Source organism: Gadus morhua, chromosome 8 (genome assembly GCF_902167405.1).
Source record: "Gadus morhua chromosome 8, gadMor3.0, whole genome shotgun sequence".
Taxonomy (NCBI): domain Eukaryota; kingdom Metazoa; phylum Chordata; class Actinopteri; order Gadiformes; family Gadidae; genus Gadus; species Gadus morhua.
This window is the reverse complement of record NC_044055.1, coordinates 396,155-415,645: the sequence shown is the minus strand read 5'-3', so window position 1 is coordinate 415,645 and position 19,491 is coordinate 396,155. Positions and strand designations below refer to the sequence as shown.

Here is a 19,491-nt window from a genome sequence, read left to right as displayed (position 1 = left end):
GAGTCTGGGGGGGGGGGTCAGGGGAGTGGTCCCTCTACCCCCCCTGAAGGGGTCTGGGGGGGGGGGGTCAGGGGAGTGGTCCCTCTACCCCCCCCTGAAGGGGTCTGGGGTGGGGGGTCATGGGAGTGGTCCCTCTACCCCCCCCTGAAGGGGTCTGGGGGGGGGGTCAGAGCACCGCCAGCCCCCCGTCACAGCGGCTGGCGATCATGTTGCCCACCTCCGTCCAGGTGTCCAGGTGGGGGTCGTAGACCTCCACAGAGTCCACCGTCACGGGGGCCGAGAAGTCCCGGCTGGTGGCGCGGCCCCCCACTGCGTACAGCAGCCCGTTGACCGCCGCCACCGAGACCCCCGCCCGCGCCGTGCACATGGACGCCACCTCCACCCACCTCTCCTGCAGAGCGCATGGATGTACACCGTCACATGAGGGAGGAAGGGTGGAGGACGGGTACAGGTCAGTGATGAGAGGGTTAGGGTTAGGGTTAGGGTTAAAGGGTGAGTCCAGACACAGGTCAGTGATGAGAGGGTTAGGGTTAGGGTTAAAGGGTGAGTCCAGATACAGGTCAGTGATGAGAGGGTTAGGGTTAAAGGGTGAGTCCAGATACAGGTCAGTGATGAGAGGGTTAGGGTTAGGGTTAGGGTTAAAGGGTGAGTCCAGGTACAGGTCAGTGATGAGAGGGTTAGGGTTAAAGGGTGAGTCCAGATACAGGTCAGTGATGAGAGGGTTAGGGTTAAAGGGTGAGTCCAGATACAGGTCAGTCATGAGAGGGTTAGGGTTAGGGTTAAAGGGTGAGTCCAGATACAGGTCAGTGATGAGAGGGTTAGGGTTAAAGGGTGAGTCCAGGTACAGGTCAGTGATGAGAGGGTTAGGGTTAAAGGGTGAGTCCAGATACAGGTCAGTGATGAGAGGGTTAAAGGGTTAGGGTTAAAGGGTGAGTCCAGGTACAGGTCAGTGATGAGAGGGTTAGGGTTAAAGGGTGAGTCCAGATACCGGTCAGTGATGAGAGGGTTAGGGTTAAAGGGTTAAAGGGTGAGTCCAGATACAGGTCAGTGATGAGAGGGTTAGGTTTAAAGGGTGAGTCCAGATACAGGTCAGTGATGAGAGGGTTAGGGTTAAAGGGTGAGTCCAGATACAGGTCAGTGATGAGAGGGTTAGGGTTAGGGTTAAAGGGTGAGTCCAGATACAGGTCAGTGATGAGAGGGTTAGGGTTAGGGTTAAAGGGTGAGTCCAGATACAGGTCAGTGATGAGAGGGTTAGGGTTAGGGTTAAAGGGTGAATCCAGATACAGGTCAGTGATGAGAGGGTTAGGGTTAGGGTTAAAGGGTGAGTCCAGATACAGGTCAGTGATGAGAGGGTTAGGGTTAAAGGGTGAGTCCAGATACAGGTCAGTGATGAGAGGGTTAGGGTTAAAGGGTGAGTCCAGATACAGGTCAGTGATGAGAGGGTTAGGGTTAAAGGGTGAGTCCAGATACAGGTCAGTGATGAGAGGGTTAGGGTTAAAGGGTGAGTCCAGATACAGGTCAGTGATGAGAGGGTTAGGGTTAAAGGGTGAGTCCAGATACAGGTCAGTGATGAGAGGGTTAGGGTTAAAGGGTGAGTCCAGATACAGGTCAGTGATGAGAGGGTTAGGGTTAAAGGGTGAGTCCAGATACAGGTCAGTGATGAGAGGGTTAGGGTTAAAGGGTGAGTCCAGATACAGGTCAGTGATGAGAGGGTTAGGGTTAAAGGGTTAAAGGGTGAGTCCAGGTACAGGTCAGTGATGAGAGGGTTAGGGTTAAAGGGTTAAAGGGTGAGTCCAGATACAGGTCAGTGATGAGAGGGTTAGGGTTAAAGGGTTAAAGGGTGAGTCCAGATACAGGTCAGTGATGAGAGGGTTAGGGTTAAAGGGTTAAAGGGTGAATCCAGATACAGGTCAGTGATGAGAGGGTTAGGGTTAAAGGGTTAAAGGGTGAATCCAGATATAGGTCAGTGATGAGAGGGTTAGGGTTAAAGGGTGAATCCAGATACAGGTCAGTGATGAGAGGGTTAAAGGGTTAGGGTTAGGGTTAAAGGGTGAGTCCCGATACAGGTCAGTGATGAGAGGGTTAAAGGGTTAGGGTTAGGGTTAGAGGGTGAGTCCAGATACAGGTCAGTGATTAGAGGGTTAAAGGGTTAGGGTTAGGGTTAAAGGGTGAGTCCAGATACAGGTCAGTGATGAGAGGGTTAAAGGGTTAGGGTTAGGGTTAAAGGGTGAGTCCAGATACAGGTCAGTGATGAGAGGGTTAGGGTTAGGGTTAAAGGGTGAGTCCAGATACAGGTCAGTGATGAGAGGGTTAAAGGGTTATGGTTAGGGTTAAAGGGTGAGTTCAGATACAGGTCATTGATGAGAAGGTTAGGGTTAGGGTTAAAGGGTGAGTCCAGATACAGGTCATTGATGAGAGGGTTAGGGTTAAAGGGTTAAAGGGTGAGTCCAGATACAGGTCAGTGATGAGAGGGTTAGGGTTAGGGTTAAAGGGTGAATCCAGATACAGGTCAGTGATGAGAGGGTTAGGGTTAAAGGGTGAGTCCAGATACAGGTCAGTGATGAGAGGGTTAAAGGGTTAGGGTTAGGGTGAGTCCAGATACAGGTCAGTGATGAGAGGGTTAGGTTTGGGTTAGGGTTAAAGGGTGAATCCAGATACAGGTCAGTGATGAGAGGGTTAGGGTTAAAGGGTTAAAGGGTGAATCCAGATACAGGTCAGTGATGAGAGGGTTAGGGTTAGGGTTAGAGGGTGAATCCAGATACAGGTCAGTGATGAGAGGGTTAGGGTTAAAGGGTGAGTCCAGATACAGGTCAGTGATGAGAGGGTTAGGGTTAGGGTTAGAGGGTGAATCCAGATACAGGTCATTGATGAGAGGGTTAAAGGGTTAGGGTTAGGGTTAAAGGGTGAGTCCAGATACAGGTCAGTGATGAGAGGGTTAAAGGGTTAGGGTTAGGGTTAGGGTTAAAGGGTGAGTCCAGATACAGGTCAGTGATGAGAGGGTTAGGGTTAAAGGGTGAATCCAGATACAGGTCAGTGATGAGAGGGTTAAAGGGTTAGGGTTAGGGTTAAAAGGTGAGTCCAGATACAGGTCAGTGATGAGAGGGTTAGGGTTAAAGGGTGAATCCAGATACAGGTCAGTGATGAGAGGGTTAGGGTTAGGGTTAAAGGGTGAATCCAGATACAGGTCAGCGATGAGAGGGTTAAAGGGTTAGGGTTAAAGGGTGAGTCCAGATACAGGTCATTGATGAGAGGGTTAGGGTTAAAGGGTGAGTCCAGATACAGGTCAGTGATGAGAGGGTTAGGGTTAAAGGGTTAAAGGGTGAATCCAGATACAGGTCAGTGATGAGAGGGTTACGGTTAAAGTGTTAGGGTTAAGGGTCAGCGCCCCCTACCTCCTCGGGGCAGTACTTCTCCACCGTCTCCAGCGAGCCCAGGGCCTCGTTCCAGCCCCCCACGGCGTAGATGCAGTTGTTGAGGGCGGCGACGCCCACGTAGGCGCGGCGCGTGGCCATGGGGGGCAGCGGGCGCCAGCGCTGGGAGAGAGCGTCGAACACCTCCGCCGAACACAGCTCCAGACCATCATCGCTGATCCCCCCCAGCACGTACATCATACCTGGGGAGGGAGGGGAAGAGAGAGAGAGAGAGAGAAGGGAGAGAGAGAGAGAAGGGAGAGAGAGAGAGAGAGAGAGAGAGAGAGAGAGAGAGAGAGAGAGAGAGAGAGAGAGAGAGAGAGAGAGAGAGAGAGAGAGAGAGAGAGAGAGAGAGAGAGAGAGAGAGAGAGAGAGAGAGAGAGAGAGAGAGAGAGAGAGAGAGAGAGATGAGTAAGGAGCTTATAGTTAAGTAACTCTTTCCCCTAGCCTTGATCTTGGATAGGCGATATTTGTTCCAGTTATAGATCTAGGTTTAGAGTTAGGATTCTTTAATATCTGACAAATACAAAAGACCATCATGCACATTACTCAAATTGTCTGTCCTATTCTACCAAAAAAGTGACAGTTGATGTAATGAACTATCCATGAATGGGAGTATTAGTAGTAGTTTAAAGAGGGAGTTGTAGTTTAAAGAGGGGGTTGTAGTTTAAAGAGGGAGTCGTAGTTTAAAGAGGGAGTAGTAGTTTAAAGAGGGAGTTGTAGTTTAAAGAGGGAGTCGTAGTTTAAAGAGGGAGTTGTAGTTTAAAGAGGGAGTTGTAGTTTAAAGAGGGAGTTGTAGTTTAAAGAGGGAGTTGTAGTTTAAAGAGGGAGTTGTAGTTTAAAGAGGGAGTTGTAGTTTAAAGAGGGAGTAGTAGTTTAAAGAGGGAGTTGTAGTTTAAAGAGGGAGTAGTAGTTTAAAGAGGGAGTTGTAGTTTAAAGAGAGAGTTTCAGCACCTTGAAGCTCACAGCAGCCACAGTAGTAGCGAGGAACGGCCATGCTACCGATCACCTCCCACTTGTTCTCCTCGGGGTCGTAGCGCTCCACCGTCTTCCCGATCTCTGAACCGATCCAACCCCCTGAAGACAACCAGCAATCACATGAAACACACCAATCCAACCTCATGAAACCAACCATCCAACCCCCTGAAGACAACAAGCAATCACATGAAACACACCAATCCAACCACATGAAACCAACCATCCACCCCCTGAAGACAACAAGCAATCACATGAAACCACCTCATTCAACATGGCTTATCTAGTTGCCTCTGGCTAGTACCTATATATTGACTTATATATTTGTGCAGAGGTCATTTATGATTAGGCGCTCTACCGAAGGCGTAGAGCGCCCCGTGGCAGGGGCACACGCTGACGCCGCAGCGTGGGAAGGTGAGGGAGGCCACGGCCGCCCACTGCTTGGTCACCGGGTCGTAGCGCTCCGTGCAGTCGAAGATCATGGAGTCCTTCTCCCCTGGGGCAGGAGCACAGACAGGAAGTAGACCGGTGAGGGGAGGAGCACAGACAGGAAGTAGACCGGTGAGGGCAGGAGCACAGACAGGAAGTAGACCGGTGAGGGCAGGAGCACAGACAGGAAGTAGACCGGTGAGGGGAGGAGCACAGACAGGAAGTAGACCGTTGGTCAGGAGGAACAGACAGGAAGTAGACCGGTGAGGGGAGGAGCACAGACAGGAAGTAGACCGTTGGTCAGGAGGAACACAGACAGGAAGTAGACAGGTGGTCAGGAGGAGCACAGACAGGAAGTAGACCGGTGAGGGGAGGAGCACAGACAGGAAGTAGACCGTTGGTCAGGAGGAACCGACAGGAAGTAGACCGTCGGTCAGGAGGAACACAGACAGGAAGTAGACCGTTGGTCAGGAGGAGCACAGACAGGAAGTAGACGTTGGTCAGGAGGAACACAGACAGGAAGTAGGTCGGTTGGTCAGGAGGAACACAGACAGGAAGTAGACCGGTGGTCAGGAGGAACACAGACAGGAAGTAGGTCGGTGAGGGGAGGAGCCTGGCCTGGACTGGTTACCAGAACCATTTCCTGGTTCATTTCTTTTTCAAAGTGATTGACAGTGCACTCAACAGGTTTGACCCCAGAACCCCCCCCCCCCCCCCCCCCCCCCAACGGCAAGCCCCTTCTGAGCCTGAGTCTGAACCTACGTCAGGTAAATAAAGGAATAAGCCTCTGCTTGATGGTGTTTGTCTCCACCCTCCAACGCCCAGTGAGCCCTGCCCCCCCCCCCCTCACCTCCCACCACTCCCTGCCCCCCCCCCTCCTCCCACCCCTCCCTGCCCCCCCCCCCCTCACCTCCCACCCCCCCCCTGCCCCCCCCCCCTCCTCCCACCACTCCCTGCTCCCCCCCCCTCACCTCCCACCCCTCCCTGCCCCCCCCCTCACCTCCCACCCCTCCCTGCCCCCCCCCTCACCTCCCACCCCTCATCCCCCCCCCCCCTCACCTCCCACCACGTAGATCATCCCGTCCAGCACGGCCACCCCCAGCCCGCTGCGGGCCTGGTGCAGCGACGACACCGTGGTCCAGTACTGGTTGAACGAGTCGAAGCGCTCCACGCAGCTCAGGGCCCGGCTGTCGCTCCAACGGCCGCCCTGCAGCCGCGTGTAGCCCCCTGGGGGGGGGGGGGGGGGAGTTAACACGTTACAACATGTGGAGATGTGTGGGCATTATTTCATTTCATTTTAATGCCACAAAATTCTCCTTTTTCTTATTCTGGGCTTTTTCTGAAAAGGCGTTAATTACAACCAATGACCACCAGAGGTCGCTGGAGAGCAATGTAGGGTTTACGATATAAACAACATCCAGGCGTCATAAATAAGATGTAGCCACCTACCTATACTGTAGAGATATTTCCTAGCTTTCCGTCTGGGCCTCATCTTGGAAGGTTCCCCCACACAGTACGGCTTATTTTCCTTCGGCGATTTAGTGACCTCCATGTACTCCTTCAACAAGGTCTGCAGCGCCACCCGCAGGCTGAAATCGGCAACACCTTTTGTTGTGGGTACAAAACGACGTCATTCTTTATCAACACCTTCATTTTTTTTATTACAGAGCCATGCATTAAAGAAGTGCTGTTCAAAGCGTGGATTGTGACCCATAGGGGTGGGTCACAGCATGGCAAATACATATAATGACAAATTAATATATAGATTTGACTGAATATCCATCAAAAGTATGTTGAGCCCCTCACCCTCCTGCGACAGCGGAGGAACACCGCTCAGTTTACTTTGACACAAACTTGTCAGTTGGTCCAGCGCCAAACGACCCCTCCCCCAGCGGGGTCCTCCTCAGCGTGTAACCGGACCCCCCAGGGGACCCCCCCGGGCCCCCTCACCTTCGATGTACTTGAGCAGCCTGCGGGGGGACAGCAGGGGGAAGCGGACGGGCTCCAGGACCTCCACGGCGTGGCGCCGCCTGGGCCCCACGTCCTGCAGCAGCCAGCCCATGGCGGCGCTGAAGACCTGGTACTCCTCCTCCACGCGCAGCTCCTCGCTGCCGAGCAGCCGCACCAGCTGGTCCTTGGACAGGCCCCAGAACTCATCGGCCACGCACACCTGGGGGGCCGGGGGGGGGGGGGGGAGAGGGGGGTCATGGGGTGGTGGTGTTGGATGAAGGAGGTATCCTACTGCCGTGTGTACGCAACATTCTGGGCATAATTCCTATTTGACGCATATATATATATATATATATATATATATACACACCGTATAAATATATATATATATACACAAGTCTACCGCTACACAGTACAGACTGACTTTGGGTCGTTCCAAACAGACTTGCTCTATGGACCTGGCTTGTGTTGGGAACCCACTGCAGCTTTTTAACCGGGGTTTATGCGACTGGTACACGGTGTGTCTTTCACAGACGCTCGTGCGCTCCAGTACCTCGAGGAAGTGCACGTGGATGTAGTTCTCAGTGAACTCCAGCATGTCCATGCAGCCGATCTGCTCCAGGAACTGGAAGATGCCGACACAGTTGGAGGGCTCCATGTGGCCCTGGAGGAACTCCCCACAGATGGACACCACCTCCGCCAGCTGCAGCATGTCCGCCGCCACCATCAGCTCCTGGACGTTCTCCACGCTCACGTTGATCACCCCTGGGGGGGGAATCATCTCACTGTTAGAGCGGGAATGCTTCCTAGAAACTGCATACAGAAACAGAATGAAATACATGCATGTGTTGATATCTCATTGTCTTGAGAGCATAGTCCAGCGACAGCAGGGGGGGTAACCCACCACCCACATTGTCAACGCCACACATCGACAAATCAACCAGATTGTGAGTCTAAGGCGATAAAGGCGAGAAATCATTCAATTATAACAGGCCATTCACAAATAAACATTGTCAATTGTGTCTCATATATCTATTTTAAGAATTTGCATTATTTGGATAAATGTCACACACTACTTCACACACAGGAGCGGAAGCATAGAGTGAGTTTACCCTTGATGCTCATTTAGTTTACACATCATACAACCAGCAAGCACCTGTGTAAATAAAGTCCAGCAGAACCTCGAATATCCCGGCCTCCACTCCCAGGATCTGCACCTCGTCCTTGTCGAGCTCCTTCATCCCTACGGAGAACAGCGCACAGAAGTAGGGGCTACAGGCGGCCAGAACGAGCCTGTGAACCCTGAAGACCCGCTCGCCCACTCTCAGCCGCACATCACAGAAGTCGGCGCGCAGCCGCATCCGGTTCATCTGGGCCAGGATGATTCTCGCGTAGCGGTCAGAGGCGAAGGAAACCTGCTCGGGTGACACTGTTGCCATGGCAGCTCCGACGTCCCCGCAGGAAACACCTGACGTGGTAGTCGTCGAAGCAGAGGTGAGGCCGGCAGGAGACAGTCGAGCGCCCTGGGCGGACATTGCGGGCAGCGGCTATGTCTCCTATATGTGGTTTTTATTTCGTTCAGCCACAGCCGCTCGTCTATAAAACATTCCCAAAAGACAGGTGGTCATGTAATGGAAGAACAGAAACAGGAGCAAATTAACTGCCGCTTTACAGGGGCGTGTTGGCCACTGACACAACAAGAACACACATTAAAGTTAGTTTACACTATCTATGCTGCGTGATTTATCATAATGCTTAGCCTCCCTTTTTGTGTAGATGTAGATTGCGTGGACTTATTACATAATGTTATAAACGCAATGAAGTTCATACAATACATTGCATTGCTCTCTGTCTCTAAAATGACAGTATAGCTCGTTGATGATCATAGTTAACGTAACAGTACTCGCTGTAGCGGGCTAGCTGCTAGCCAGCAGCACAGTTGACTCATTTGGTTTCCGGAATAAGATGTCAACTCATACACCTGCACTATAGAAATTTGAATTATAGTCTTGCAAACAACCCCTGTTATATAGTTAATTACTTACCCATTAGTTTACTGATAACTTCCGACCATCGCTACTCTGCCTATCGATGTTCCTGACTTGATTACCTGTACTAAACCTAGGCTGAGCTAAGCGATCCTTGAATGCATCGATTAACTCACCCAGAGAAGGAAGAAAATAACAGTGTTACTAAATTTTTATTTATAGCAATGATTAATTTAGTATTTTTTGTAATCGTTACAATTCATTGAGAAAAGGTTGCCTTTACAGTCAGACCACGTTTTGTTTTGTCACGTTTGACATTGAACGCTTGGTGGCAGTATAACCTCGAAACAAAATGTATAAACGTTCATCCTAAATGCTCCAATCTATTCTCCAAACGTTTTTGCGTTCCCTATATAGAAGGAAACAATATATTCAAATCACCACCTTGTTCCACATGGAGAATTGGCAGAATTGCAGAATCGAATGCATCCCCATAGTTTTACAGTGACGTCACAGACTTGCTACCCAATATGTTGCTAAGTAACACTGTGTGGTTTGCCCACATCTTCCCTATAAGTATGCTGGGGAACCAATCACGACGCGTCAATTACACCATTGGCTGCGCTTCAAACGATCTGTAAGCCAATAGAAAGCTAATCACACAGGAGGATCTTAAGTAGGCCGAAAGGTAAAAACAATATCGCTCATTAAATGTATACTTTCAAGAACGGTCGTTTGTGGTTTCAACATGTAGGTTATCACATGTAGTATGGCATAGAAATTCATAGCATAGGTTTGTAATTTATGAATAAATGTAAAATACAATATGTAGCTAAACAGACGACATGCCTTCTAGCGCGTTGCCTAAACTAAAGTAGCTCAACATGGTGCCAGGGCTAATGCCATCAAGATGGAGCCTCAAGCACTCCTGTAGCCTCTTTTGTCTTGACATTTTCTGGGACATATTTTGTCTTCTCATTCCATTCTTTTGTCTCGAAAAAAGTACTGGGAAAAAAAATAAGATGAATCTGTCGCAGTGCATCCAAACAGTTTTTCGCTTAACTATCTTGTGATCCCATAACCATCAATAGACCCATACAATGCTAAATGTACAGAAGCTATTCATTCCAGCAAAAATACATATGTTAGCTATGTATAGCTTCAAAGCATTTCATAAAGAAGACATCTGGGGTTAAAACTATAGAGGCAGGTCCATTCATTCAGAAATTGGATGCTAATCATGTTATTTAAAATTAGATCTTGCCTGCATAACATAGCCTACGTCTGTGGGTCCACACGCAGGTTGATAACCCCTGATCTCATCCATTGTCATTTGTGGACTTCTAGCTTTGTTTAGGCCCTGTTGTTTGAGGTTTGAGGCCCACATTAACTTTTTCTGCCATCTTGCCATTTCTCATTGTGCAGCTGTTGTCTGTCCGGACAAGCATATCTTGAGAAACAGGTTTAAATTAGAAGGAGGCGGCCAAGAGCGAAAGGAGAAGAGAGAGACGGTTAATACGTTCTGAACTAGATAGACCTATAGACCTTTTTTATATAGCTCGTGTTTTGTTTTCTGGTATTCTTTGGCGTCATTGTGACGCTTAATCATCAGTGTTCGCTAAGCTAGAGACGATGGTGATTGCTAGAAGAGCGGGCGTTTCGCTCCTCTCCAATTGCTCGTCCTTTATTATCGTGACTGTAAGCATTAATTATCACTCTGCTCACAGCAGACTCATTGTGTCTTCGTCGTGACGGAGGCAACTGCCCTGCTGCTGCTTTCCGACCTCTTGAACTTCACATTACTTTCACCATAACGACGGAACAAACCGTTCAACAGTGCGACATGATTCCGATTTAGGGGTTTTCAATTTGAGGGTTGATATTTTCAGGAAATTAAGGAAGGATCCTTTTTTAGATTGTCTTTCTTTTCCCTTCCTCAATCTTTGTTTTTGTTGTTCTTTTCAATAAGACAATTTTCATGTATCGCCTCTAAAAAGAACCACCTCTGATTGGTCGGAGACGATCGAATCTTCACCTTGGAAGATAGATAGCATTCTTGACCCCATCTTCTCTTGGCCAGACCCCCTTTCATCATATTTCTTCTCCAGTTGTAATAGCTTTTTGATTATTCCCTGAAGCCATACACTCAATGAATCCTGTATAACAATATTTTATTGGCTTGGAGCAGAGCATTGTGGTTTTATTTTATTTAAATGTTTGTAGGCTCCTGCATATGGCACGTCTCCAGGCCCAGAGGGGGGGCGGAGTGTCTCGCTAAACCTCCACATAAATCATTACCTCATGATTAGTCTCGCAAAGCCAGACCAAACTACAGCAAGTAGAATGCCTCATGATTAAAGTCATCCCGGGAGATTTAAGACAATATTATTCAGCGCATGGCGTCCAAGCGCAGTGGTTTTGGCGTGTTTAAAGCTTGGCGTCCTATGCGTTGGCGGTATGAGGTACCTCAACGTCAACATCTCTCCGGTCGCGGTTTACAGACACGGAGCCGGGCATTATGTCGCCATGAGCGCTGAAACCATGGCGATCCTATAGGGGTGAGACATCTCTCCCTCTCCCTCTCCCTCTCTTTGTATCCAAGTTGACAGTGCCAATTCAGCGCTTCCCATGGCATTAGTTTTATTAGGTTAATCTGTGTCAGGGGATAGCCTGGCAAGGTAGTGTGAGCCAAAAAAACTTTCCAAGTTTCATGCATGTCGAGAAAAATACGATCGCTTGTGTTTTACAAAAGCTATCGATACAAAAGCTATCGCTACGATGGTACTGTGACAACATAAGGTAATCAAGGATGTTGTTATACTTAATGGGAGTTGCCATGTTGCTACAGGCTAAATCAAACATTGCCACATAATAAAAAAAAAAAAAGGATAAGCTACACAAGGTCATGTTCGCTTTCAGGCAGTATAAAGCCTTGGATAAAGCCAGTATGAAGACTGGATTAAGCCTTTATTTTTAAGTATTGATAAACTCGATTTCAATAGGACAAACGAGTTCCAACATCTAAGCAAGACCTCCAACTAGGCAGAAAACGCAGCAAGAACGAGTAGCTATCAGATAAGTGAGTCCGCCGAATTCTTACGGTTTAACAATAACCTACAACGAAATTATGTTGCTTGGAAGGAGAGCGACTTTGCAAGCCTTCCAACGCATAACCCCATCTCGAATATGAGCTTGTAAAAACAGAGAAAAAAAATCCTTCGCATAGAGTCTGCCCCTCTCATAGCAACTCGATTGTGATTGGTTAACAGTGGACACGAGCGCGTTCTTCTATTGGTCGAGCTGCCAGCATGAATACAGTAAAAGCAGGCAGAGACAGAATCTGAGCATTGCGATTGGCTGTTTGAAAATAAATGAAAGCGATAACCTTTTTCCTGTGTGTTGGAGACAGTTGATGGTGCGTTTTAGGCGTGTCTCTTAAAGTAATAAATTAATCTTACTGTCACCAGCCAGGCGGTATTCAATTTGGAGAGAGAAAATAAGAGAAACGTCTATGAATATAAATGAGTGAGATCTATGACTAAGATGTGCTGACAGATACGCTGGGGGTGGAGAGAGGGAAAGGGAAATTTGTATGAGCCATCGAGAAGGTGAGGTGTGCGTGTGCACGCGCGCGTGCTTGCGTCCGTGCGAAGGTTAAACAGATTGTCTGGCAACTAAGGAAGCCAGTTGTAATTTTGAAACTTGTTGAGGAAGTTGAGGAAAATATCGTTGGGCCAAAGGCTAGGCTGAAGTCATTTTTAATGCATTCATTGGCTCACAAGCACACATACACACACAAACACGCACACAAACCACGCAAACACACACACACAAACCGCGCACACACACACACACACACACACACACACACAGGGCCCGAGTGCAAGTCCTGCAATACATACAACATCTATTACCGACACACACATCTCTCTCTCTCTCTCTCTCTCTCTCTCTCTCTCTCTCTCTCTCTGTCCGTTAATCTGTTACCTGGACTTCAGTTCATCCCTGTCCTCCGAGCACCTCATTAATCCCACGGCCCAACAGAAGAAACTGTGTGTGTGTGTGTGTGTGTGTGTGTGTGCGTGTGTGTGTGTGTGTGTGTCAGTGTGCTTGTGTGAGTGTGTGTGTGTGTGTGTCAGTGTGTGTGCGTGTGTCAGTTTGTGTGTGTGTGTGTGTGTCAGTGTGTTTGCGTGTGTCAGTGTGTGTTTGTGTGTGTCTGTGTGTGTCAGTGTGTTTGCGTGTGTGTGTGTCAGTGTGTTTGCGTGTGTCAGTGTGTGTGTGTGTGTGTCAGTGTGTGTGTGTTTGTGTGTGTCAGTGTGTTTGCGTGTGTCAGTGTGTGGTAGAGTCATGTATCCCTCATATATTTAATGTCAGTATCGATGTCATTACTATGATAAAGTTATGGGTGACCAATCTTAAATTCTCCGGTGTTGTTCCAGCTTCATTGAGCCGTCTCCTTCACAGTTGGGATAATACTTTTTGGGCGTGTTTGAGGTGTTAAGCTGTGTCACATAAATTTAACTAAATTACATTTTTAATACACCTGGCACTGGCCCCCATATCAATGTAAGAAGAAAGCAAGAACAAAACAAGGCTTCCAGCATCTAAATCTGCTAAATTTGCCGTCAGCTTTCTCTTCCATCTGCTCGTCTGTCCCCAGGTGCCCCTAGTTAGCTGGTGGAGCTGACTATTGGCAGTACAATGGCTCGCAGATGGTCGATCTGGGATAACCAATCATTATCTCAATTGTATAAATAGTCCCTGCTACGTCACAAACAGACATTTGCCCCTGGAGCCATCAAACTGGGACTGAACTATACATAATGGTTCAGGTTGGAAAACTTAAAATACAAAAATCCCTCTTATGGTGGGATTATGGAAGTGATATGCACTTGGTGGTAGCTTAATAAATGCTTGATGAGATCTTAAAGAATGAGACAACGCAGTGAGTTAAGTTGACAAAACCCCTGTCAGTTTATTGTCTTCAGCGAGAAAAGGGTCAGAAACACATATCGCCTGGCTTCTCCCCACGAGGACTTCTCAATGCTCCAGTCGAGAGATTAGTTTTCTTTTCTTCTTTCTTCACCGTGAGGCTACAGCCTCCATCGAGAGACGAGCTTCCCAAAAAAACAAGTCTAACAGTTTCTTCTCACAGGCGAGCTTTTGTCCTCCAAAAATGTCCCCAGTTCAACATGGATTCTGTTCCCCTTAAGCTATGTGGGCTGCACGTCATGAAAACACATTCATCGATCCTTGCAATGCCACAGTTCAAGTAATGGAGGCGGGGTCGCGTCCGCACCTCTGTCCAATTACACAAGCCACCAGGAGGTCAAATCACACCGATTGCCACCGAAAGAGAGAGTGCATTTTTTTGTGGCAAATGCTAGCCTCTCATGAACAGCTTTACCTTCACCATCATCATCGTCATCATTACACTGCAACAATAGAAATACTGTTGGATTGCACTTTAGTCAAGCTTTTTATCTTCTGTGGCGTGTATAGAAAATATAGATATAGAATACAAAAAGCTTATACTTCTTTGAGTAACAGAATATAACATACAGTACTTCAGATTATGATTTGTTCAGCACATCAGCGCGTGTACTCCCACGAACCCTCCCTAAACTAATGTCACTCTTTAACAGGGATGTAGGTTGGTCACTAATAAGTGCTTTGGTCAATGGATATAACATTGAGTAGATGCTTTTACAATGGTATAGTACAGGATATTAATGCTACATAACTATCCATCGTTCGAAAAAAGAAAATTCAAATGAAAGAAAATTCAAGATGCACCATAATTATATATTCACGTGTGGCTTTTACCCCAAAACAATTTGGTCCAATTGACCTATGTGACAATAATCCCCCTTAATACAGCACCATTTTAAAACTATAACAAACCCACAAAGTAGCAACTTAATATGTCAATTGCACACTGTTCTTATTCCACCCAATTCAAAAAGGGCAAGGTATCTTCACCACATCTGTTTTGTAATAATTTGAAGCCATCAGAAGGTCTAGCAACTCATCCTTAACAACCCAATCTCAAAGATGTCCGAACACTAATATATGAAGTACAAAACGAAAAAAAACATTATAAAAAAAAAAAAGAAAGGAAAATAAACAGGTTAGAAAAAAAGAAAACGGAAAAACCAAAAACGTTTTTAAAACTGACATTCAAGTTCCGGTCCCACTTCAATCTGTGAACAGCCAATCACCCGTCCCACTTCAATCTGTGAACAGCCAATCACCCGTCCCGCTGTCATCGCTCTAGTGCAAATCTCAGGTCCTTCCTCTCAGCGAACAATGCACCTCGTCTCCCCGGGATACAGTAAACATGTTCTTTAGTATAATCATCACCGTGGTCCTCCTCCCCCCCGCCGCCGGGTCGCTACATCTCGGGCGCGGCCAGCGGCAGGGCCAGCGTGTGTTTGGGAGTCTGTAAGAGTTCGTGTGACTCCTCTGTGTTGGCGTGATCGTCCACCGCCATGGTCACGGTGGTCGGCGCGGGCAGCGAGGGCGAGGAGGCGTGCACCGGGTGCGTCAGCCGAACATCCAGGGCGTCGTTGTGTTGTGCGAGCGAGTTGAGGCGGTAGTGCAGCACGACGTCCCTGAGCGAGCAGTGGACGTCGTAGGGCTCGGCGAAGCCGTAGCCATGGGGTGTACTGTAGATCATGCAGTGCTTCACCTCCTCGTTCACACTGGAGGGAGGAAGAGAGGGAGGAAGATGAGCGGCGAGGAAGAGGAAACCTTCAGCTTTCCCTTTCAAATGTCCTACGTGAGCATGTGATAGGGCTGTTGTAAAACAGCAGATATTATTTTTCTCTGACGCATCTGGGGCTCGAACTGGCAACCCAAGGATTGGAAGGCGAGCACTGTAACAGTCGAGCCGACTTAATGCAGCCCGTTGGGTTGGATGGTTATAGCCTGTTTGAGTTGTAGTTTTGTTCGTCAGCCCCGCTACATATATTATCATGAAGTTGGGATATTTTAGGAGTGAGATACTCACACAACGGAGCACGCGTAGCATCCCTGTTTGCTGCTCTCGCGGATCAGGAATGTTCCGGAAGCCTTGCCTTGGAGCATCTCCTCTGCCTGCGTTCTGCTCATCTCGCCAACAAACCAGCTGGTCTCGTCCTGGTGAGGCAGGGACCCCCCGTCCCCTTTCAACACGTACGTACTGGGAGGAGAGAGGAGACGTAACCAATGAGGCATGGTGGAGAATTGCGGCGGAAAACTTTTATTTGGACGTTTATAGCCTAATGTCCTGGTACCGGATTTCTGGAGAGGTTCACTTACTCGTCAAGGCTGTTGCTCTGTATCCCCAACCAGTTATTAATCCTTTTCTGGCGGACTCCTTTGTGATTCAACCAACTGTCAAAAATAGAGGTAAGATAAGGTCAGTGGAAAAAAGGGTCACGACTCGAGAAACAATCTCCAAAGGAGCCCTTTCTCTTGATCATGTTTTATGAATGCGCTCCGTTCAATCACCACGAGTGCTAGAAGCAGGAGGCGGTGTGAGAGTGTGCTCCCCACCTCCGCCAGGACTTCCTGAGACACCAGAGATTTACTACTCACTTGAGATATTGGTCTCTGATGTTGCGGAGCTGGATGAGGTCTGGCCTCAGGCCGTTGATCCTCCTGTCGGTCTCCCGGTAGTCTTCCACCTGCGTCCTCAGGTCGTCCTCCAGGTGCACCTTGCTGTCGTAGATCTCCACCAATCGGTGCTTGAGCTTCTCGTAGTTGATCAGGAAGCTAATCGCAAAGGATGAGGAAAGTAAACACTGTGAGGTTCGGGGCCAGCATTTCTCCATGGACAACAGTAGATCGCAAATTAAATAACAATCACGGAAGCTGCTATTTCTTTTTTTTACCTCTCCAGGTCCTTCTCGTCTCCTTCCAACTGGCTGTTGCGTTCAAACTCCTCGCCGTAACGCTCCTGTTCGCGGCACTGCTCCTGGAAGATCATCATGGTCTCGTTGAAGGCCTCGATCGCTGTTCTCTTCATCTGGATCTCCTGCCATGGGTCACATCGTTCGTCAACCAAATGGGCACATTTTGGAGAGCTTTCAGCCATTGACCTAGCATGCTGGCAGGAACAGCTGAAGAGTGAAGCGCTGTACCACAATCACCGATGTACCTGTGACGTCTTGGTGAACGCTTCATAGAGACGGTCAAACTCTTTAGATTTCTCTTGGTACTGGCAGTGATACTCCTTGAGTTTCCTTCCGGCTACGTCAACGCTGTCCTCCTTCGCTAGCTGGTCCTTAGAAGATAGGAATAGTAACGATGAATACATTGAAAAGGAATATTTGAAAAGCACAACAACAAAGGGAACGGTTCTGAGAGGTGGGTGGTGCGGCGGCCGGGCGGTCAGCTGACCTGCTGGAGGCGCGAGACAGCGTGCGTGAGCGTCAGGTCCAGCATGGCGTTGTACTCCACCAGCGGGTGGTTCTGGTAGTGCCAGATGAGCTCCACCACCGAGCCAAAGGTCAGCGGGTCGGAAAAACCGTACTTCCCATCGCGGTGGTGGATCTTTATCAGCTTGTTGTGGCCGTCCTTCCTGGGATATGCGAGTCAATAAGATGGCAGAAATGAGACCAATGCAAACAAAGAGTGCGTACAGGCTGTACCGTGTGTGTGTGTGTGTGTGTGTGTGTGTGTGTGTGTGTGTGTGTGTGTGTGTGTGTGTGTGTGTGTGTGTGTGTGTGTGTGTGTGTGTGTGTGTGTGTGTGTGTGTGTGTGTGTGCGTGGCAGTTTATATTTTATTTTTAAGTTGGGCTCACCTCAAGGTTAGCGTGAATTCTCCTTGAATCTTTGTCGAGGCGTCCCGGACCATGAAGGACCCATCGGGGCTGTCGCGGAGCATCTCGTTCACCTGGTCCCTGAGAAGAAGAGAACGACGATCATGATCCAATCAACCGAGCCGAGAGCCGAGAAGTTAGGAAGAGGCGGTCGGCGCGTGAACGAGTCAAAACCGGTCGGGTGGTCAGACTAACCTGGTGATGTCACCCCAGTACCACTCGGCGTCGGCCAGGGGGGGCTCTGGGGGGGGGGAGCCATTGTTGTTCATGGTGGAGGGCGCAGGCTTGGTGGCCCGGGGGGGCAGAGCTGAGGAGCCAGGAGGAGGAGAGGAAGGAACGGGAACGATTTAGACCACAGTCTCTGCGAAAGCGTTCCGAATTTGAAATACATTGATCCGTTTGCATGAGTTAGATTATGCAAACATGACCCCTGCCATTGTGTGGATGCTCTGTGGATACAAAAGCAGGTGTGTGTGTGTGTGTGTGTGTGTGTGTGTGTGTGTGTGTGTGTGTGTGTGTGTGTGTGTGTGTGTGTGTGTGTGTGTGTGTGTGTGTGTCCATGTTTGCCCGTTGTGGATTACACTATTTGCTTTCCTTACCACCCTGCTGATTGTAGCAAGCAGTTTGACAAGACATGTCACAATCTCTAGACATGCCTGTTGGAAACATGCCCAGGCATGTTTCCAACAGGCATTACTGCCCACAAAATGTCAATTAAGTGTCTGTATCATTGTAAAGAATTAATAACTTACTAAATACTGTGTAATTGACTATTATGTTCCATTTTGGCTCTTCCTCACCATTTGACATTTAAAACGTCAAATATGCATTTTCAGTAGGGCTAGTAGTTACACATTCATAAAACCTTTTCACACCACACAAGTGCTTGGAAGTCTTTTTTTCTCAGTTAACTCTAAAAGAGCAATATTTTTCCTCGAACAGGCTGACCGTTTTCCAGAAAATGAAAGGACAAACCGCATCAAGGAGGTGAACGGCGATATATTTCACTGCAGGACAAAAGTGCCTTTCATAGAGCAGCCCGAGAACCACCGGAGAGAAGAAAATGTGGGTTTCTCGCTCCATCCGCTCTATGCTTTTTATGACCCTTAAAATAAACAAAAGGCAGGTGCAACAGCACGAAGGAGGTACTGAACTAAAGCCAGAGTCCTCCACTCAGCAGAATTCCTTCTGCTCTCCTACCCCCCATCCCCCTCCGAAAATTAAAGTCTCAGAAAATCCACAAAGAAAAAAACTCAAGCATTATTCAATATCGAGAAGTTATCTGATAGGCGAAAATAGTCAATTCCATTAATATGAAATGAATATCGGCTGTCCAATCGACAGTTGTCAATCACCATTGTGATTGTCACAACGAAGGCTATAAAATAATATCACTGGGATCGTTTTTTGCGATTCATCTAGTATGTTTTTTGTCTTCACACAAGGGAAATGTTACAATATGCTAAATGTCACAGTAAGTCATGAGACAAGCTGTCTAGTCTAGTTGCCAGTAGCCTACTTTCAAAGCGCATTCAAATTATCCACGGTCGGCTGCAGCAGAGAACAAAGCACTCGTTTCATGCGGCATTTATTAATGCACCTTCCACAGCTTGGTCCACATAAAGCAACTTATAGATGACTCGGAATGTTTGAAGAGGCTTCATAAAAAAGGCAGAAATGTTATACAATTGCCACAAGTTTTCAGATCCAACGGGACAAAGAAAAGAGCCAGCACTGCGCCTGACGAAAGGGTATTACGTAATCGGCAAGTGAATTGCTCTTTGCATGCCCGGGCAATGCCACTAGGGAACGCAGCGATGAGTACCAGCTTTATAACGTTTTGAACCTATTACTGCATATTAGTTAATTGACAGCTTTGTCACATTAATAACATGATAGCCAAAGAGCATTTGCACAGAAAGAAATATGTGT

At 48.1% G+C, this 19,491-nt stretch overlaps 2 protein-coding genes across 2 annotated transcripts; both read right to left on the bottom strand.

The window, feature by feature from the left end:
* Positions 1-3: 3 nt before the first annotated feature.
* ipp (intracisternal A particle-promoted polypeptide) lies at positions 4-8,922 on the bottom strand. Its single transcript, XM_030362876.1, has 10 exons — positions 8,810-8,922; positions 7,921-8,360; positions 7,318-7,529; positions 6,765-6,984; positions 6,264-6,419; positions 5,874-6,041; positions 4,744-4,881; positions 4,365-4,487; positions 3,393-3,613; positions 4-391 (listed from the first exon to the last, which is right to left on the bottom strand). Exons 2-10 carry the CDS (start codon positions 8,297-8,299, stop codon positions 167-169), a joined length of 1,842 nt encoding a protein of 613 aa, XP_030218736.1. The 5' UTR covers positions 8,300-8,360; positions 8,810-8,922; the 3' UTR covers positions 4-166.
* Positions 8,923-13,702: 4,780 nt separating this feature from the next.
* LOC115548342 (phosphatidylinositol 3-kinase regulatory subunit gamma) lies at positions 13,703-17,866 on the bottom strand (the record flags this gene model as incomplete). Its single annotated transcript, XM_030362888.1, is given in 9 exon segments — positions 13,703-15,456; positions 15,765-15,935; positions 16,055-16,129; positions 16,334-16,510; positions 16,630-16,772; positions 16,896-17,021; positions 17,138-17,318; positions 17,542-17,640; positions 17,755-17,866. Coding segments are annotated over 9 exon segments (1,394 nt in total), but the record flags the coding sequence as incomplete, so codon positions are not given.
* Positions 17,867-19,491: the final 1,625 nt, after the last annotated feature.